Source organism: Neovison vison, chromosome 3 (genome assembly GCF_020171115.1).
Source record: "Neovison vison isolate M4711 chromosome 3, ASM_NN_V1, whole genome shotgun sequence".
NCBI lineage: Eukaryota > Metazoa > Chordata > Mammalia > Carnivora > Mustelidae > Neogale > Neogale vison.
This window is the reverse complement of record NC_058093.1, coordinates 147,965,258-147,985,325: the sequence shown is the minus strand read 5'-3', so window position 1 is coordinate 147,985,325 and position 20,068 is coordinate 147,965,258. Positions and strand designations below refer to the sequence as shown.

The window sequence follows — 20,068 nt, the reverse complement described above, 5'->3', positions numbered from 1 at the left end:
CCCAAGGCAGGTGCCCAGCTGACTGAGCCACCCAGGCACTCCATGGAGGTTGGTAACTTTTAGAGGTAACTTTTTTTTTAGAGGCAACTTTTCTCCAACCAGTATTTCTGTATCATGAAGTGTTTCATGGTGGTTCCTAGTGACGACTGTTTAAGGGCACTATCCCTGGAGAAACCTTAACCAACCCTACTGGTGGGGTTGCTGACCTAAGTTTCAAAGATTTCCAGGTGATTTTGGTGTGTTCTCTTGTAGGTAAGAAACAGCCTCCCCGTGTTTCTGTATCTATGTTTAGTTTCTGGGCTCTCTATTCTGTTCCAGGGGATAACTGGTCTGTGCCATTTCTACACATCTCACATCTTAATTACTAAAGTTTTATATTAAGTCTTGGTACTTGTTGGGAAAGTTTTCTCTTTAAGGAAGGTCTTCCTTATCATTGGGTCTTGGCACTTCCCTATCAATTTTAGAATAAGTTTGTTGATTTCCCCCACAAAAATACTGTTGAGATTTTTTTTGGTTCTTTGTGTAGATCAACTTGGAGACAACCAACCACAGTTTTGGTATTTAAGTCTTATTATCCGCAAACGTGATATAATTTCTCCAGGCTGTCAATGTTTCACTTATGTTATAAACTCCATACAGATCTTGTAAATATTTTCCCACTATTTTTTTTTACACATATGCAAAGTTATACATGTGACTGAGTCTGTCCCTAGGCTCTGTGTCCTGTGCCATTGATCTACTCGTCTTTTCCTCTTCCAAACTACTGTGTTTGAATTCTGTGGCTCTGAGGTAATTGCTCAATAAGTCTGTTATTTTACAGGGAAAGTTTGCTCCCACCCCCTACCTACAGGCAGAAGTTTGCCAACCCCTGGTTTAAGTGATCATGATCCATGTTTGAATATAGGCCCCTAGAATCAAGTTTCTCAAGCAGGCATTAAAAATAAGCTTTTCAGCTGATATACAGCTGCAGAGTTTTAAATTTCATTTAGATTTGGCACACCACTTTCTTCAAAAGTATTTATTTCCACAAATTTTTATCCACAGCTGAATATTATAGTAACTAATACAAGCATCTTTTTCTATAAACAAAGGTGTACTTTACAGATTTGTTCAAAATGAAAAAATATTTTTATCAGTAGTATTTCTTCTTACAATGTTAGATTTACTCCGGCATATCATGTGAACCCTCTTAGGAGAAGCAGTCCTTCACCTAAATAATAGTTGCTGGCAAAATGTTATATCCAAATCTGGGTTATTCTGTTATAGTATCATCTTAGAAAGTAGCTTAAAATCATTTGATTGATTGCTTTATTAGAATTAGAAATTTCTTTAGGAAAACCAATACTTAGTATCAACCTAATAAAAGAACAGTCCTATATTTGTCATTGCCATTCACCTCTAATTTTTCTATACCCCCTAATTCTCTAATTATGGCACCAGCGTGTGCAAAAAAATGAATTTTGCTATTTGGCTCGTGCAGCAAATTAATTTGAGAAACTGCCTAGGAATACTCTAGGAGGAAAAAGGACAGGGACCCGCCCCCATGCTGTCACACTGTAGTGACTGCCCAGTCCCCTAGGCAGGAGACAAGTGCTTCAATTCCGGATACCCCTGCTGCCTAGAAGGAGGTCCCATGTATGACAACCGTTACCTATATTGTAGGCAGAAGAAATGAATTCTAATTTATTTCCTGTAATCTTGATGCGGTAAGGCTCTAAGAGTGGTGAATTGATGGTAGCAGGGTTAAATTTTTCCTAAGTGTTCCAAGTTCCTAGGTTTCTCTTTTGTCTTGTATTTACAAAAGCCTGAAAATTTTGAGTATAGGAAAATCAAGGGAAGGAGCTCCTATGGACATGCCGCATGGAAAGCGGAGAAACAACCCACATAAACTTTGGGTCTCATCTGCTGTTCAGCTGCCACAGAGCAAACTGCAGCTGTGAAGACCCAGGGAGAACGCAGAGAGGGAGCGCGCTTCCCAGCTCCAGCAACAGTGACTGATCTGCATTACCACCGGCAAACAGAGCTCCCCCATGATACTGAAAACACAGGCTGTTTATAAATATTTGATTCTTAAATAATCGTTAAAATGCTCTTAATGTTTCAAGAAACAAAGGAAAACTCCACCATGACGTCGAACATTAAAATTCTTCCCTTTACAACTCTTGTTTCCGAGAAATAATTGACAAGTCAGTTATCTTAGTAACTGCCCAAGGCACGGGGTGAGAGTGGGTGTCGACTAAATTTTAAATAAAAAGGAGAGACAGGTATCCAGTGTGGACTGAGGTCAGACCTTGGTGTTGACTTAAGTTACACGAAGTCATTGATTTCATGAAGTCGGAAAACCTTTAGCTTTAAAAAAGCAAAGAATAAAAATGCTAATAAGCGATTAAAGTTTCTCTAAAAGTGCTTCTTTTCAGTCTCTAAGTGTTAAGTTAAACAGGGCTGACCCACGGCTGACCCAAGCATTTTCCAGTCACTGTTATTTCTCTGTTGTTAGTACTCTGTTAAGTACAGCTCCAGTAAAATGCCCCTCTCTCCTGGAAAAGGACTATTCATACCCCGCTCCGCTGCCACATTTATTCTAATTGCCAAGCTTTTATTTAATGAGTCCTTCGCACCTATGATTAACGGTAACAGCAGTAGTGACCCATGGAGATGGAGAGAGGGAGGGTATAAGACAGAATGTAAGGACAGCAAGCTGTTGCATTTCTAGAATCAATGCTTTTCAAACTCCTCAACACTCTAAACAAGGCCATTTGGGGTTATCTTGAAGATGAAGGTCAGTCCTTACATGAAAGCTCAGTTTTAAACTGAAGTGCAACATCAAGCAAATTATACTTAATAAACGACTTTAAAAAGAGGTAGCCCCAGACCCACAGACTGGCCTTCCCAAGGAAGTCACTGTGTGGGCTGAGGGGGGTGCATTGTGGGTTTCAGAGGACATAGCTGTACCCGGCGAAGGGGGGACAGGCACAGCTCTGCGGATACCTGCGAGCGGCCTGCCATGGTTTCCATGGACGTGTCGTGCTGGGGTTGTAGATTTGGACGGGATGCTCCAGAGTCTGCCCAGGCGCTGGGCCCAAGAATGGCGGAGCAAGTGGAGCCGAATGGACACAGGACAATTCGGGTCTTGGGGTGTGCGGTGTTTCCAGGAGCTTTTGGAGTTGGCTGGCTGATGGACAGGTGGTGCTTACGTGTGTGTAAGTGTGTGCGTGTGCATGTGTGCGCATAGGGGGACGTTCTACCTGCCGTTCATGGGGTAATCTTGATGTCATATAGAGGCTCTTCTCAGTTTTGCAAATACCATCTCTTCTGGTCATGGGAGCAACATACTGTTATCTGTTAGAAATATGGAAAAAAATCACCAAAAAGTGGGTTTAGAGAATATGCAGGGTTTTCTAATTGAATGCCTACTGTTGAAGAGGCAAGGAAGAAACCTATGAAACCTATAAAAGCAGTGAACATAAAATTGGCTGTCATATTTCACTGAAAACTGTTTTAATCCTTTTTTCAAAGCAGAGGTATTTGCCGTGTTTATGTGGTAAATTTAAGAGTTGTTGAAAACGGATGCCTGGGTGGCTCAGTTGGTTAACCATCGGCCTTTGGCTCAGGTCATGATCCCAGGGTCCTGGGATGGAGCCCCACATCAGGCTCCCTCCTCCATGGGAGTCTGCTCCCTCTCCATCTGCTGTTCCCCCTGCTTGTGCTCTCTAGTAAGTGAATAAAATCTTTAAAAAATAAATAAAAAATAAATGTTCAAAATAACCTGAAAAGGGAGTGTTGACCTAAGCTACTCTCACTCTTTAAAAAGAATCTACATTTATACAAACATACAAACCCAAAAAGACTTTTGGATGATAATAATCCCTGAACTGAATATTTAGAAAAGTTTTTCAAATAATCGGATTCTCAAGTTCATTTTCTTTTACTGTTTCTGGTTACCTGGAATTACAGTGCATTATGTGATGTTCTTATTGGAAGTTTCATGGCATTAAGGGATTACAGGCTTTCATACTGACTTGTTTGGTTTTTTTATCTGTAAATAAAACCAAAGTTGGTATTCTTTTCTAATATTTAGATTACATAGATTTTTGTGAAAGTTTTGTGGACTCAGGAAGCACATGGACTAGCACCGGAAACAAACACTCTTTCCGTGTGGCTCACACTTTAAGTTTGGGACCGGAGCATTTTAAGCAGGACTCTTCCATAAACCCAAGACTATGCAAAAAGGGTTTAAGCATGGGAGGGACAAAGTCTTCTAATTTTGCTTTAGAAACCTGTCCTCAGAATGTTTGGAGGTTAGTTATACCACTGTCTCTGCATCACCAGGCTTTCAGAATACTTTCGAAAACTTCTCAGAAGGCCCAAGCCCTGTATTTTTGTTCTCTGAACATCTCCCCACAAACTCATTTGCACTGGTGGTTTGTAGACCTCAGGAGATGGCCCCACTGTGCGACAGCTTGTTATTAGTACCATTATTTGTTCAAAGTCCTTTGAAGGCAACTTACGTGGCATATTTTTCATATGATTTTACTTTGGGCGCCCTCCAGTTATATGCAAAGATCAAAACTGGGCAGTTTCCATTTTAAAGACTGACACCTTTTATATGGGCCATGGGGGCTGCTGGGTGGCGGGAGAGGATTTTACATGTATTCGTTTACACTGAAATCATATACTTAAAAAAAAAATCTTCCATACTTTAAGTGTTTTTATTCTGAGCAGTACGTACAAAAAAATAATGCCAAATGTGTCTTATTCCGTATCGTTCAGCACTCTGTACGGGCTCTCAGTCTTTTACAGATTTAACAGACCCCTCACTTCACCATACATAAGAGGCTTCCTTCTTGCCCTCACTGGAAATGGAGCCACGGGCAGGGGTGAGGGCTGTGCCTCGTCAGACCTCGCTGAGGAACTCCAGGTTCAGATAGGCCGGGATGTGGATTGAATCCATGGTCAGCGAGGATGGGTTGAATGGAAACAAGACGGGAAACATGTGCTTGGAGTCTAACAGCAGCTGCTGAGGGTCATTCCGCTCTTGTAGCTGTGCCTGTGAGGGAGACGACAACCACATGAAAGGCCACCCCCAAAAGAGCTGGTTTAGAGAAACTCACAAAAGTGAAGTAGCGTGTATCATGGAAATATTTTTTAAGACAATTAGGGTGGGCTTCGGGAGAACGTGGCCTCCCTGTCCCTGTGGCATTCGGCAGGGAGAGAAGCCCTGGTTTCAGCCTGTTGGAATCCAGATGACCTTAAGCTCTCCCCAAATTCTGGCAGTCTTTAAAATAAATTTTCCAGCTAAAGGAGAATAGAAAAATCCATTTCAGATGCAAATCGTGTGGAGAGGTACTATAGTGAAGGGCTTAAGACCATGGGCTCTGGAGGCAGACAGCCTGAGCTCTGATCTGGTGGGCAAATTCCTGAACCTATCTGTGCCTTAGTTTCCTCATCTGCAAACCAGAATGTGGAGAGTGACATCACACAAAATGGCAGAGTGAAAGCACTGGGCCTCAGTCCCTCCATTGAACCAGCCACTGAGCTGGAAAAAGCAATTGCTCTCAAATATCTTGGAACTCTGGAACCTGATTAGACACTCAGAACCAGCAGAAGCTGAAGAAGGGGGAGGTTGCTTATCTCTGCTAAGGGAGCAGTCTATGTGAACTGGCCACTAACCTAAGTCTCCAGCCCCTGTGTAGCTGAGGGACAGAGGCCCACACTCTGGGAGAAGCCAGCCGGTGCAGCAGGCCAGACAGTGGGACCTCGTCCTCCAAAATCTGAGTTCCTGCCCTTGCTCTCATGTTCCCTGATGGATGGGCACAGATGCCTGCCTTGATTTTACCTTCTCTTGGGATACAGTAGCTTCCTCCAATGGCATCAATTGGAAGATTTAAAGGGACACAACCCCTCCTTCCCCCCCACCTAATTTGGACCCAAACATTTTAGGAAAATTATAATAACTCAAATGAAACTTTTCAGTTCACTAAAGGGGTTCAACAGCAGACTTGAGCAGGCAGAAGAAATGATCAGTGAACTTGAAGATAAGGCAATTGAAATTATCCAGTTTAAGGAACAGAGAAATAAAATGGATAAAAGTAAACAGAACCTTAGGGACCTGTGGGACACCATAAAGCATACCAACATATACCTCATAGTAGTCCCAGAAGAGGAAAAGAGAAAAGGGCAGCAAAATATTGAAGACATAATGGCCGAAAACATCCAAAATCTAATGTAAGACATACACCTGTTCCCCCTCCCCAAGACTCTCAACTCCAAGCAGGAAAAAAAAAAAATCCAAATGGGATAAACATTCACACTGAGACACATTATAGTCAGATTATCAAAGCCCAACAACAAAGAGGGACTCTTGAAAACAGCAAGAGAGAAAGGACTCCTCACTTACAAAGTATCCTCAAGATTATGAACAGATTTTTTTCATCAGAAACCACAGAGGCCAGAAGGCATGGGGTAACCTATTTAAAGTCCTAAAAAAAACTCTTAACCAAAAACTCTATACCCAGCAAAACTATCCTTCAGGAATAAAGGAGAAATTAAGTCACTTCCACACTGACAAAAGAAAGTCCTGCAGGGCGCCTGAGTGGCTCAGTCGTTAAGTGTGTGCCTTTAGCTTGAGTCATGATCTCTGGATCCTGGGATTGAGTCCCGCATGAGGCTCCTTGCTCAGTGGGAAGCCTGCCTCTCCCTCTGCCCCTGCTTATGTTCCCTCTCCTGCTATGTCTCTCTCTGTCAAATAAAACAAAAATAAAATCATTAAAAAAAGTCCTGTAGGCTGACATGGAAGGACACTAGACAGTAATTTGAGGCTATAGGAAGAAATAAAGAACATAGCCAGCACTGTACTTCTGCTTGTAGCTCCTTCTTACATAATTTACATAATTCTTACATAATTTCTGCAGATGCAGAAAACAGTTAAGCATTTCTGTTAGTGGGAACATATGTACAGCAGATGTGGCAGTAACAACATAGTGGCAGAGACAGAGATAGGGGTATGTATGTAGCAGCAGAACATGTGTACTATTGACCCAAGTTGGGATTATTTAAATTAGGTGGTTCCAAGTTTAAGATGTTAGTTGTGATCAGCAGGGTGATAAAAAAGTACACAAAAAAGGAAAGTAGGGAATCTCAGTGGTACACTACAAAAACTAAACACACACAAAGGCAGTAATGAGTAACACAAAACATAGAAGGCATACAGAAAATAAGTGGTTCCCTAGCAGAGGTGATGAATGATAGAGAGTTAACAGGGTAAAGCAGAGAATGGTCTCTGGCACTAGGTGAGTCCCGTGTGGGCGGCTAACGCTCCTTTGTTCCTTCTGTAGGTTCACATCCCATCAACCTCTGAACTAGGAACCCAGGTGGAGACATCCTTACATGAAGGCCACGGAGACTAGTTAGCTATGAGTGTTGCGCAGAGGAAAATCAATACATGTCGATCTTGTAAAAATACAGGCCATCGCCTACTAGCTTAAGCTATCAAATTTTTTTTCCTCCTTAGGAAAACTCACCACTAGGCAGTGGTAACATTTGGTATGTTGTAACTTTCTAGAAGTTTCATCATTATACTGTATTAGCCAAAACCAACAAGAGATCTTATATGAACTCATTAAGCCTTTGCATGTCACAGGTGACTATTACTCATAATAGCTCTGCGTTTCTAAAGCCTTCAAGTGGGGCTGAGGTTAGTAAATAACGCAGGAGCGTTTGAAAAGTGCTGGGAAACAGATTTTTAGAACAAAATCTGTGTGAGCATAGGACTGTGAGTCGATTCTATAGTGGAATGCATAAAGGTGAACCTGGATAATAAATGGAAAAACTCTTTAAATTTCCAGTTGTCAAGTAAAAAACCTCCATGTGGTTGGTATCACATGAAAGGTGGGCCAAAATTTAATAAATAAATAAATATATATATATATATATATATATATATTTAGAGAGAGGGAAGGAGGGAGGGAATTGTGTATGTGGAGGGGCGGGGGGGGGCAGAAGGGGAGGGAGAGAATCTCAAGCGGACTCAGTGCTGAGCATGGAGCCCTATGTGGGGCTTGATCTCACGACTCTGAGACCATGCCCAGAGCTGAAATCAAGAATCAGATGCTCAATCCACTGAGCCACCCACATGCCCTGGGCCAAAATTTTGAAGTAATTTTAACAGTTTGAGAAAGTAGCTTGAAATAATGGGAACAGTTTAGCAGAAGAAAGGACATTTAGAGACACATAAGCAACTACTGTTACTAATTTAAGATACCAAATAGTGGCTCTGTTGAGAACCTAACAGAATGGTCTCTCCAGGACCACTGATGTCCAAAAGTGAACTCAGCTTGGCTGTATTTATTATTACAAACCTGGTCACACAGCCTATAAAGGTGTACATAAAATGTGAAAGGGCAAAAGGCTCTTAAAAATTGTTTTGTAGCACTTAAATGTCCTTTTATTTCTCAACCTCAGATCAGCAGGTTCTACTCTTTAAAGGGTTTGAAGAAATTGTAAGGGATTGAGAGGAGGGTATAAAAATTTAGAAAAGTTAATGCCTATATTATTTATAATTCAGCAGCAAAAGGTGCACATACTTATTTAAAATTAACAAGGTAGTCATCTTATAGGCATTATCCTATGAATCCTTCTGTGAGTTTAAGAATCCCCTCAAATTTACGTTTTTAAAGGTCAGCACGTTCTGCCCATATCACCCAAGCAAATGGTTTTAAGGAGCAAATAGTATTTTTCCCACAGTAGGTGTGTGCAAGTACAGGAAGTCGGCACAAATCATTCCACCCTTTCCTCTGTGTAGCTTCTGTCTAGGGAGAAACAGAACATAAAACTACAGCTGGCAAAAACAAAAAACAAACAAACAAACAAACAAAATCCCGAAATAAAAAAAAAAAAAAACCAGACCCCCCCCCAAAAACAAAACAAAACCAACAACAACAACAAAAAAAAACAGAAAAACAAAAACAAAAAAGCACCAGACAGAATTTTTTGATAGAGTCACCAGCCACTGAGGGTGGTGGCTGAAGCGACTCAGAACCTGATTCTGGCGCTGCAGAGACGATCTGACCAACCTCTGCTACCTTTTTTCCCTCTGCCCTTAATTCAACGCCAAAGTTTGATGTGGCAAAAATCCTTTGACCTTTGGCTTGACTTCCAACTCTTCTTCTAAACAGCGCCACTGTCAACCCAGCAGCGGTTCCAACTCTCCCTCTGATGTGTGTGCTAGTATTTAAAACCAAATAAGACTTTCTGAACTTGTACTTTGATTTGTGTAAATTATCAGTGCTCCACAAAAATCCGTGGGGACTCAAGAGAACCCGGTGGCTTTTCTTTGTCATCGAAAGGCTCCCTCTACTTTCAGTAGCAGATTGTGGCTGTGTCCGGACTGGATCTTTTCAATCAGCACCCCACCTTCTCGAGCTATCTGTGGTGCTCCCTCTCCGCCTGCTTTCCCTGTGCTCCGCATGTCACTGCGTTGCCTTTAGAAGAACGGCCTTCCACCTGACTTGGCATCCTTCCTTTGACCTTCAGCCTCTGGTTTCCCCTTAGACACAAGGCTGAAATGTTCATTTGTCCTTAGACACGGCTGACTTTCTCAATCTCTGGATCTCTACGTGGCCATGGTGTAAGGCGCTCGGAAGAGAAATCCCGAGACTACACCAGAGGAAGAGCGTCTCCTACCCGCTGTGTTCTCCAGGTTTTTGAGTGTCTTTTTGATAAAGCCTCATTTCAATTCCCCTTTTCCTGCCTCCTTGGCTCACTTTCGTCCATTTCTTTTGATCCTGGTTTCGTATGCTGGGATCACAGTGCATTGGCTGGCTAAGGAGGCTTAGGCATTGAGAAAGTGTTGTATCTCCTCAAGGTGTTCCCCACGGTGGGTAATGGGAGAAATGGTCACCGTCCTTCTGAGTCACCTGGACGTGGCTACAATCACACTTACAATTCTACTATTGCTACACCATTTGGAGCCTGGGAAATTTCCTCACATGTGTTGTTACGACATTACCGTTAACTCCTGCAAGGTCTCCCAATTAATAGGGGACATTTGTGATCCATTAAACATAACCAAGATATCCACTGCTATTTGAAAAACTGGTAATTGGGGGTCTTATCTAATCTATCATAATTTGGAGCCTAACTTGTTTCATGTTTCTCCTTTTGCACGTGCTGATGCATGAACCATTTGCTGGCCATTGTGCCCCCCTGGAGCCATACTGCAAGCCCCTGGACCGACTCCTGGATTGATTCCAACTGCCTCACAGCCCACCGCCCCATTTCAGCAGGAAGCAGCCAGAGTGGTCATGGCTCCAGTCCCTGACAGCGGTCCTTACTATTCCAGGGGGAGGGAGGAGGGAGGATCAGGTGGGGCGAGGCAGGGAGAGATAGAAAGGGGGCTATGTGATCAGGCTCACAGAAATCCCAAAAAAGTGGAGGTGTGGGGAAGCCAGAGAGAAGAGGACAAACCGGACCACCCTACCCTAAGGGTGTGAGGTGGGTAATGTCTCTACAGATAACCACTGTGACCAACAAAGAATAACCAGGCACTAAAAAGGAAGTAAGCCATGGAAGGTGTTCTCAATAGAGATGTTAAAAGGATTTAAGTTCCCTGGTTAGCTTTCTAGAAAAGACAAACCCTAAAGGCCCTCATTGGCAACCCAGTTAGGACCCCTCTCACTCTTGAGAGCTTTTTCTGTATCTTCACTTAATAAATTTCTATCACTTTAGTTAAATAAATAAATAAATAATATATATATATATATACATATATATGTGTGTGTGTGTATATTTTTAAGGCATTCAGCCAAATCACCTAAGGCTCAGCTTTAGGAAGCTCATCTTTTAAAAAAGAAAAAAAAAAATCCCACAATCTCAAGATAGATTTAAATAATCACTTCCCTAATACATTTTCTTTTCTTTCTTTCAAGCATGTACCTAAGGACAAATGTTATGAGTCTTAGAGGCAAGACTGAGAGCTCAAATTGTTTTCTTAAAATAATATTTCTTAGTTTAGTTCATGGGTGGGGATGATATTCTGCTGACTTTGTTAATTCCACTTGGCGCTCTAATTCAGTGATGTGCTAGTGGCAAATACCACATCTAAAATCCAAGCAGAGATTATAAAAGTTCAGTCTTTTGTGTATACAGCTAAGTTATTTATGTGTGATACAGTTAGTATTTACCCAAATGAAAAGCCTTAGGATGTAAGGTCTTTTGGCTTAGAATATAACCAGTGATTTATTAATACAGAGAAGCAAAGTTAAACTCTAAACTTTTATTTCCTTTATTAGTTTTAGGTGAGAGCTTTATAAAATTGATTCTAGTTTTGGACCAGGACTTTATAAAATTGATTAATGTTTTAAAACTCACCTGGATTGTTCGTATAAAGGCCACGGTTACCCGTTCTTCAAATTCATTCAGGGGAGTATAAAGGTTTAAAATTTTGACAATCTGTTGGAATAAAAGCAAAAGCTTAGCAAGACCTAAAGGAACATATGACAACTTTTGGATTTCAATGAATATAGAACACTCACAAGAGTATACTCTTCTTTACACAGGACCCATACCTTGGAGCTGGAGTGAAATAGAGGAGAGGAGCCTACACTTTGTAAACTACAGATCAGAGGCTTCGTCTGCTAGACCTGAGCCCTCTTACTCCTGTCTCCATCACGCCTCCCCACCCCCGCTCCTGGCTTAAAAGATAATGGTTCTAAACAGTGTGGAGATACCTCAAGAAATTGAAAGTGGAGCTTTCCTATGACCCTGCAATTGCACTACTGGGTATTTACCCCAAAGATACAGATGCAGTGAAAAGAAGGGCCATCTGTACCCCAATGTTTATAGCAGCAATAGCCACAGTTGCCAAACTGTGGAAAGAACCAAGATGCCCTTCAACGGACGAATGGGTAAGGAAGATGTCTACTGTATAGACATTTTAAGCATGGAGGACATGGGGAGATGGAGAGGGAAGGGAGTTGAGGGAAATTGGAAGGGGAGGTAAATCATGAGAGACTATGGACTCTGAAAAACAATCTGAGGGGTTTGAAGGGGGGGTAGGAGTTTGGGGGAACCAGGTGGTGGGTATTAGGGAGGGCACGGATTGCATGGAGCACTGGGTGTGGTGCAAAAACAATGAACACTGTTAAGCTGAAAAGAAAAAAAAAAAAAAAAAAGATAATGTTCTAGGAAACCTGCCTGAAACTCTCAGCCTCTTACCTACTAGTCATTTAAAGATTTCTTAAAGAGTACTGGAGATCTTATCTTAGATAATGAAAGTGTCATTTTTACCACACCTCCCTACCTCCTCCCACCCCCCAAATCACTTAATAAAAGGAACAATTTTTCCTAATTGAACAGAGAGGATAATCTTCTGTCTGCCTGCCGACTGTTGGGTGGAAGTAGCCTGCCCAAATGCAAAGCGAGGCCAGCTGAACTCTAGAAGTAAACTTCGGAAAGCAAAATATATATAAAAGGGGGATAAAGTTGGCAAACTTGCAGTACGTCTGTAGAAAGAAGCAGTTCTCTGAAGAGTTTGTCATTTCATGTTACAGTGGTTAGTGGGGAGGTCAGGAAAGGTAAATTTACAACACTGACTTTGGATTTTGTTCTTTAGGTGCTCGACAGGGAGAAGAAGGTGTATGATCTAACTTAGAAAGTCGGATTTGGGGGCGCCTGAGTGGCTCAGTAATTTAGTGTCTGCTTTTGGTTCAGGTCATGGTCCTGGGATCAGGTCCTGCATTAGGGTCCCTGCTCATAGGGGAAACTGCTTCTTCCTCTCCCTCTGCCCCCCCCCGCCGCTTGCGCTTTCTGTTAAATAAATAAATAAGTAAAAACTTAAAAAAAAAAAAAAAGAAGAAGAAAGAAAGCCTGATTTCCTTGTGCTGGTCTCATTTTGTGAGGCCGCTTTGTGCTGGCCCATTTCTAAATAGGCATACTCATGGTGGAGGGCAAGCCATCCCAGGTGTGGGCAGGATCCATCTTCTGACAGTCTGGTCACATCTCTGCAACCGAGTCCTGGTAGGAAGACAGTTTGCTGGGGGAAGGCAGGCAGGGCAGGGAGTACCTGCTGCGTGCTGAGGGAGGTGCACAGGGAGCAGATGGCCTCCGCGTCCTCCGGGGTTTTCTTCTTTAGCTGCAGAAGCTGGGCTGCTTGGATCAGGGGTTCCATGGTCTGGACAGCTCCGCTCTGGTGAAGGTTCCTTCCCCGAAGCCACTCTTCAAGTTGGCTTATGTTGTACCTTAGACACAGGTCAAAGGGAGCCGAGTTAGGCCGGACTCCTAAGGGCCAGGAGCGAGCACACCTGGCGGCAGGGCCTGTGGTACCACCCGGCTGCAAACAGTGGGCTCGTTCTCTTCACCCGCACGAGCTCACGCGGAGCACATCTTGAAGAGCACTTTGCTGAATGAATACAGCAATGAATGGGTGTTTAAAATCAAGCAAAGCTGAGGGTCGTGAAGTGTCTGTGAATTCGATCTACCGAACTGAAGCGATTGGTACTTCACCTTCACAAACATACTTCTACGTGAGCCTTCTCCAGCCTCTAACCTCGCTGGGGTTTCCCCCTGACCTACCCACACTGTCTTTACAGTCTTTTGAGTGCGTCAACGTCGTTAAAGCTCTGAACTCATTTGTTTCCCAGGTTACTGCCTTGGGGTGGAATTCCACCAACAAATGAGCAGGTGGTGGAACTGTGTCTCGCACTGACTGTGACAAGGACCAGCAGCTCGTTCTGGATGTCACTGTCAGAGACAAAGGCCCCGGGCTCCGACTCCAGCTGGCGGGGGAGGGCCCCTCCGGCCACGAGGCTCGGGCAGGGCGCCCCGCTCCTACCTGAGCTGCATGCCGGTGCTCCACGAGCAGACATCCTTCCGCAGCAGCAGGTTGTTGAGGGTCACGGCGTTGATCATGTAGAACAGCTGCTTGAACACCTGCAGGATGATCTCAGGGTCCAGGCCCTGGTCTCGCATGACCGTGTGGAAGGAAGTCATCTGGCGGATGACGGCTTCCAGGCAGTAGGAGTTGTCCCCGTCCACCATGCTGGAGGAGCGCTTCCGGTAGCCCGTTGGCTTCACACCAGAGAGACCCTGAATGCTCTCATTTTCCAACATGGCGGAGACTGAAAGAAAAGCATAGTTGGAGAAGCTGGCATGTTCCCCACGGAAAATCTGTTCTTGGACCACTAAGATCATTCAGCGCCTTGGGCTTTGGCGATGGCACCATCCACCGGCATACAATGTTGATGTGCTCAGAAACTCACAGCATTGAGCATCGGATTGCTAATGTGTTGGAGTCTATATGGAATGAGGTTTGCCTATAGAAATGTTGGACCAAATTTGTGCTTAAATTCATTAGTGATGGGACAAAGATAATGGGCACGTACCAACTCAGTTTTGTACTGGTTTCTGTGCTAAGTACAAAGTTTGAGACTTGAGCAGCTTGGGTATAATACCGGCCCAGCCCTTGACTTCGTCTTGGACCCTGAGATCATCCTACTCGTTTTCAAAAAGCTCTTTTCCATGAGCCACTGACCATATAAATCTCAGGTTAGCTGGTCTTATTACACTTATTACACTTTCTACTCAGTGTTTAACTATGTGCCTTTATACTCAGGATTTCTTTCCATCTCCCAATAACCCATTTCCTGGTGACAAAACTGAGGCACACAGAAGTTAAAATTACTTGCCCAAGGTCACACCACTAGGAGTCAGCAGGGCCAGGATTTGAATCCAGGTGTGTCCAACTCCAGAATTGTTGCTATTAGCCATCACATGATTCGGAATCACAAAGCACCCCCACCGTTCTCTATGCCCTGTGCCTCATAAGAAGGTTCTCGGGAATAACAATGTGGAATGAACCTTATGCTAGATAAGGTTCTGGATGGCATGGAGTGCTCTGTCCAACTTGGAATCTACATATAACCGAGCTGTGTTGTAAGAACCCTGGGGAAAGCTTTACAACACAGGCACAAGGGACAACTTCCTCCCCAGCCTTCTTGGAGCATCCCGAGTGATATGTGGATGTGTCACTCCTGACTCAAAAAACAACAGGCCTCTCATGTTTCAATTCTGATTTATTGCTAAGTGCCCCAGTCTACTGCTTTGGACAGAGTGTTCTGTAAGTACTTATTGTATGAGTACTTGCCACTGTGTTTCTTCATGTGCCCCTGCTTAATGCTTTTATTTTTTTTCATGAATAAAGTACACATATGGGCATGAGGATTATATTTTTTACTCTATATGCAATGATAACCTTTTGGATTTATACTTAGTACCTATGGAAGACTTCCTAGCTCTTCTGAGCACACAGCACACACCTCCTTGCTGCCTTCAGTGGGAAGGTTCAAGTTTTCTGGAAGCCACACCTAAGGTATGGGCTTTCCTGACAGCAGGCGGTGTTCACCGTCGTTTCTGACCCCACAATGAGTGCCGGAGAGCTGCTGCCCGCTTACCTATCATAGGCTGCAACACACCCTCGGCGATTTTAATGAGCTGCTGGTAGATCTGAATGGAAAGGTCACTCAGCACCTGGCGGTATTCGGTGAGGTCGAAGTTCTTAAGACAGTGCTCATTCTGCTTGGGCGTATTCTGAGTCATGAAGCCCTGCAGAGAGAAAGGGCATTTGAAGGAGGCTCGGCAGGACTTCCGGGTCTCCATCTCGTCCATGACACCCTATCTGTGGGGTTCCACCAGCCTCTGTTAACATGATGGTCCACAAGAGCCTGTCAGTTCCTTGAGGCCTCAGTGGGGGGGGCCCTTGAATCTGAAGGCAGAGCAAAACCTCAGCATGATAGAGAAGTTGGAGCTGTTTGAATTAAAAGGCCCGAATCACTTAGTCCACATCTTGAGGTGATTTCCCTGCAGCAGCAGACTCAGCTTGGTGTGAGCTCCAGGAAAAGAGGCCTCTGACCTGAGTCTCTGTCCATCTCTCCTAAAAGGCCAGGATACCTTACAGTGTGAAATGCACAGCCATGGAAGGAGTACGGCCGGGTCAGATGATGCTTTTATAATGGGAAATTTTACATGGATTCTATTGTTGGATATCAGAATTAATAGACAAACAGAAATGATCTCACAGCTACAGCACCTTGTCCCCTTAGCTTTCTACACGAACAAGAGGAAATAATGTTGTCAAGAGTTGCTAGTATCGAGAGGAGTCAGGGGACCAACAGCCCTTTGTATTCAGGCTGAGGTACACCAAGGGCAACCAGAAAGATCAAGTCTTCCAAAGAGTGACCATCCCCAGCAAAGTCTCTCAAACCAGGTCCCATTACAAAGCAGTTTTAAATAAAAACTAAAAAGCAGGTGAAAGAAGGAATCACTGTGACAGCTAAGATACATATTTTTCTCCATCTTTATTTACACTACACTGATCTGGCTATACTGTGCTTCGGGTCTTATGCCCCCGCCCCAATATATTATTTTGAATAAAAGTGAAAAAGGAAGGGCAGAAAGAAAAAGTGGAGGCATCCCCCGTCCAGGGGCCTGGGAGTGGTATCTGGGGTGAGGTGGAATTTTTACTGGAGAAACCAGAGTGAGGACATGGCCTGGGTCACCGAGTTACAGGGCTAAATGCAGAGCATGGGCACAGTTCTTTCAGGGACCAGTGTTGGGAATGGTGGGTTCCAGATGAAGCTGGGCTCTCGAGGGCCAGAGCAAGATAGGAAATAATGCAATCAGTTGGGCTGCAGGTCAAGGAATCAAATTTGGTTAGAAGTAAGAAGCTGGGCCTCCAGGTCAAGGTATAAAAATGTGGTCTCATCACATTGTGCCCCTTCTCGGCGTCTGCCTTAAAATGGACAAACTACTGGCTGGCTTAAAAGAGTCTCATACATGAGACAATTGACCGGGCTTTCTTCCGGCATTCAAGGAAACGGGGTTCTTCCACAGATGCTTCCGAAATTTAAGGTCACAAGGCTTTCCCTGGAGAGTCCCAGGGGTTCTCGGATAAAGGATGGGTCACGTAAACTCATTTCCCCACCAATTCTACTTATTTGATTCCAGGTGCTTTCTGGGGCTGCTGGGACCCTCAAGGCCACCTAGAGGACAGGTGTGCTGTGGCCTGCCTATCCCTGAGTCAGGTAGAGGAAGGTGTGCCCTGAGCCTGCCTATCCCTGAGTCTAGCTACCAGGTAGAGGAAGGTGTGCCCTGAGCCCGAGGTCCCAGAGGGTGCTGGACAGACCTGACATGCTCTCCTCAGGGTAGAACCGCGTTTGGACAGAGCAGGGCTGCCCTCCACGACAGCTCAGTCTCTGAGCTGACATCTGCTCTGAAGCAGGACACACATTGCTCTGTCCAAGGAAGCGAGTGTCTGGCGGGGGATCTGGGGTGCTTTAATGGTTTTTGAGTGCCCTTTAGGCGTTGGGTTATCTCAACACGTACCTCATCCCCGCTGTACTGCTTCAAGCAGTGAAGGAGGCGGCAGGTGTTGGATAACCAGAATGATGTCATCTCGAAGTCCTCGTTGTGCTTCTGTGGAAAGAAAAAGACATCTCTCATTAGTAGGGGCTCCCATCTGGTTAAACACTCACCTGCAACCTTTCCAGGTTTCTAGAATTACTCAGCATGCCCCAAGCAGACACGATGGCCCATCATGAAGAGGAGATCCACTGTCCAGGGGCTGTGTTACCATTCCTCCACTGCTGGGAGGGGCACAGAGGCCCCCACCCTGGTTCCCTGAGCAGTGGCGCACCTCTGTGCAGCCCTGGGCTGTATGCTGAGCTCTGGGCAGCTGGCCCCGGCAGGCTCCAAACCATCACCGATCCAACCCAGGAGATGGGAGGAGCACGCCAGTGAACTACTCTGGCACTCCATTTATTGAGAGAGCAGATGTCCAATGGGTTCAACCCTCTGGAAAATGACTATAAACTGTAATTTGGTGAAAAAGGCTGTTGCACAGCCCAAAGAGCTGAGACACAGCTTCTACCCTAAGGCCGATGACTGCACAGAGTTCATTTTGTTCAGTAACGCTGCCCGTTTAAACGTCAGAGATGGGAGCTTCAGTGGCAATAAAACAAAGGGGTCAGACAGAGAGTGACGGGTAGGGCTTGGCATGCCGGCAGAGCCTGGTGATTAGGGAGGGTTTTCCTGAGACAGTGACCTCTTAGGTCAGCCTTTGACTTGCCCAGACCAGCACAAGCCTCTGGACGAGCTCGAGTGAGGGGTCGAGGCAGGAGACTCAGACCCAAGAGTTGCCAGCGTGTCTGTTTAGAGCCAGGAGCGGATAAAATGGGGCAGGAGGTGCAGTACCTGAGACACAGCTGGCACGAAGCCAGAAGCTACAGGCTGGTGTGACACACTCCCAGAAGGGTAGGGGGGCAAGTGACAGCGGTCTAGATTCCGTGCTTCTGGGGATGGCTTACGCCGCAGAGTGGCAGAGCGGGTGAGAACGGGGGGCGGGCTCAGAGCAATGCCGCTTGGGGTGGGGGCCTGTGCTGAGTCATAAATCTCTCTTACAGAGCGCTGATCTCCCTCAAAAAGCTTACCTCTCCCCATAGCTTCTATGTGGCCCGGCCTCTCCCCTCCCTGCAGGCCAGCCTCCTTCTGCAGAGGCTGTCACTACACTGGTAAGGGGCCTCATGCCTTTAAGTGGAGTTCCTCCAGTGAGGGCCCCATAAGCAGCCCTGTCCTGCCCGGGGCCTCCTCACTTCGGAACCTGATAAATGTTTATACCCTTCCTTGGGCCACTGCCCTGCCTGGGCAGCAGGCACCCAGCTCCTCGGAAAGGTCTGGGAGGAAGTCTCTATTCAGGTTGTGTTCCTGCATGGCACTGCAGGGAAGGGTCAGCCTGCCCTGGAGTGGAGCACAGCATCCTCCTGGCACCACAGGCCAAGGCTTTTGAAAGCACCAGGGCTCCCTGGAGGCGGCTGGACAGCAACACTGGATTTCTGGGCGTCCCGCCGTTTCTGAGCCTGAGCATCCTGGCTCCGCGGGCGAGCTGCACCTTCCGAGCTGGAGACTCGAGGAAAGCCCAGACAGGGCCGAGCTATGGGGAGCCGTAGGCATCCCTCCGTCCGCTGCCAACCTCCACCTCTGGCGCGAGGCACCTACCTTCAGGACTTTCTTAATGCCGTTGATGGTGGAGGTCAGCAAGGAGTGCACCTTGAGGTCATCGTTGACGTAATCGGCATGCCTGATGCACATGTAGAGGACGTAGGCAGGAAGGCAGGGCACGGTGCCCGCCAGCGTCTGCGGCTTCAGCTCTGACAGCAACAAACACCAAGAGTTAGACTCTAGCAGATGCCTGGGGCTCTGAGAAGCCGGCTCTGAAATATTTTCTTTCCTCTTTTTTTTTTTTTTTTTTTAAGATTTTATTTATTTATTTGAGGGAGAGAATGAGCAAGAGGGCACACAAACTGGGGGAGAAACAGAGGAAGAGAGAGACCCGGACTCCTTGCTGAGCAGGGAGCCTGATGCGGGTCTTGAACCCAGGACCTTGAGATCATGACCTGAGATGAAGGCAGATGCTTAGCTGACTGAGGCACCTAGGCGGCCCTGAAATACAAGTATTTTCAATATTTTCCTGGAGCTCCTCTAAGAGTAACCTTTCAAGGGGCCGGGCGGCTGGAGGAGGAGTAGGGGAGAAGCTGTCAGGGATACACAGATACCTTCTGACCCCGAGTACTAGTTTTACAAACTAGTTAAAAGCCCCAAACTCACGAAAGCACATTCCTCATTGTTTGGCCAGAACAATAAGACAGGCTCCTAATGCCTGGTCCTTAGAACATGAAGGAGAAGAGCCTACAGGTAGCTCTCTGCCAGGTTTCCACACAGAGGGCCCGGGCCCCGGGCCAGCTGCAGGGAGGAGCCGGCTCCCCAGCCAGTGAGAGAGCTCGGGGCGCTTCCTGCTGCGGGCACACCGGACTCTCCCGCAGCGGACTGCAAGAGCAGGTTCCGGGAGAAGCTGGCAGACCGCAAATTTCCAAAGCCAGAGCCCATGTGCCAGGGCCCGGAAGGCCACAGGGACCTTTAGCCCACTTAACTGTCCATTTGGAAACTATGTACTTGGCAGCAGGTGCCTAGACCTCCTCAGAGCCAGGAATAGATCAAGTAGGCTGCTGAGTGGCCACGGCCA

At 45.6% G+C, this 20,068-nt stretch overlaps 1 protein-coding gene across 3 annotated transcripts in view; it reads right to left on the bottom strand.

Annotated features, from left to right (window-relative positions):
• Positions 1–4,690: 4,690 nt before the first annotated feature.
• Positions 4,691–20,068, bottom strand: part of MYO5B (myosin VB) — a 333,183-nt gene continuing 317,805 nt past the window's right edge. For all 3 annotated transcript variants that reach the window (XM_044243014.1, XM_044243013.1, XM_044243015.1), the window contains exons 33-39: positions 19,045–19,196; positions 17,377–17,466; positions 15,447–15,597; positions 13,829–14,114; positions 13,061–13,235; positions 11,368–11,448; positions 4,691–5,047 (exon numbers count right to left, since the gene is read on the bottom strand). In XM_044243014.1, the coding sequence (XP_044098949.1) occupies positions 4,895–5,047; positions 11,368–11,448; positions 13,061–13,235; positions 13,829–14,114; positions 15,447–15,597; positions 17,377–17,466; positions 19,045–19,196 (1,088 nt within the window). In that variant the 3' untranslated portion in view covers positions 4,691–4,894. The remainder of the gene's footprint in view (positions 5,048–11,367; positions 11,449–13,060; positions 13,236–13,828; positions 14,115–15,446; positions 15,598–17,376; positions 17,467–19,044; positions 19,197–20,068) is intronic.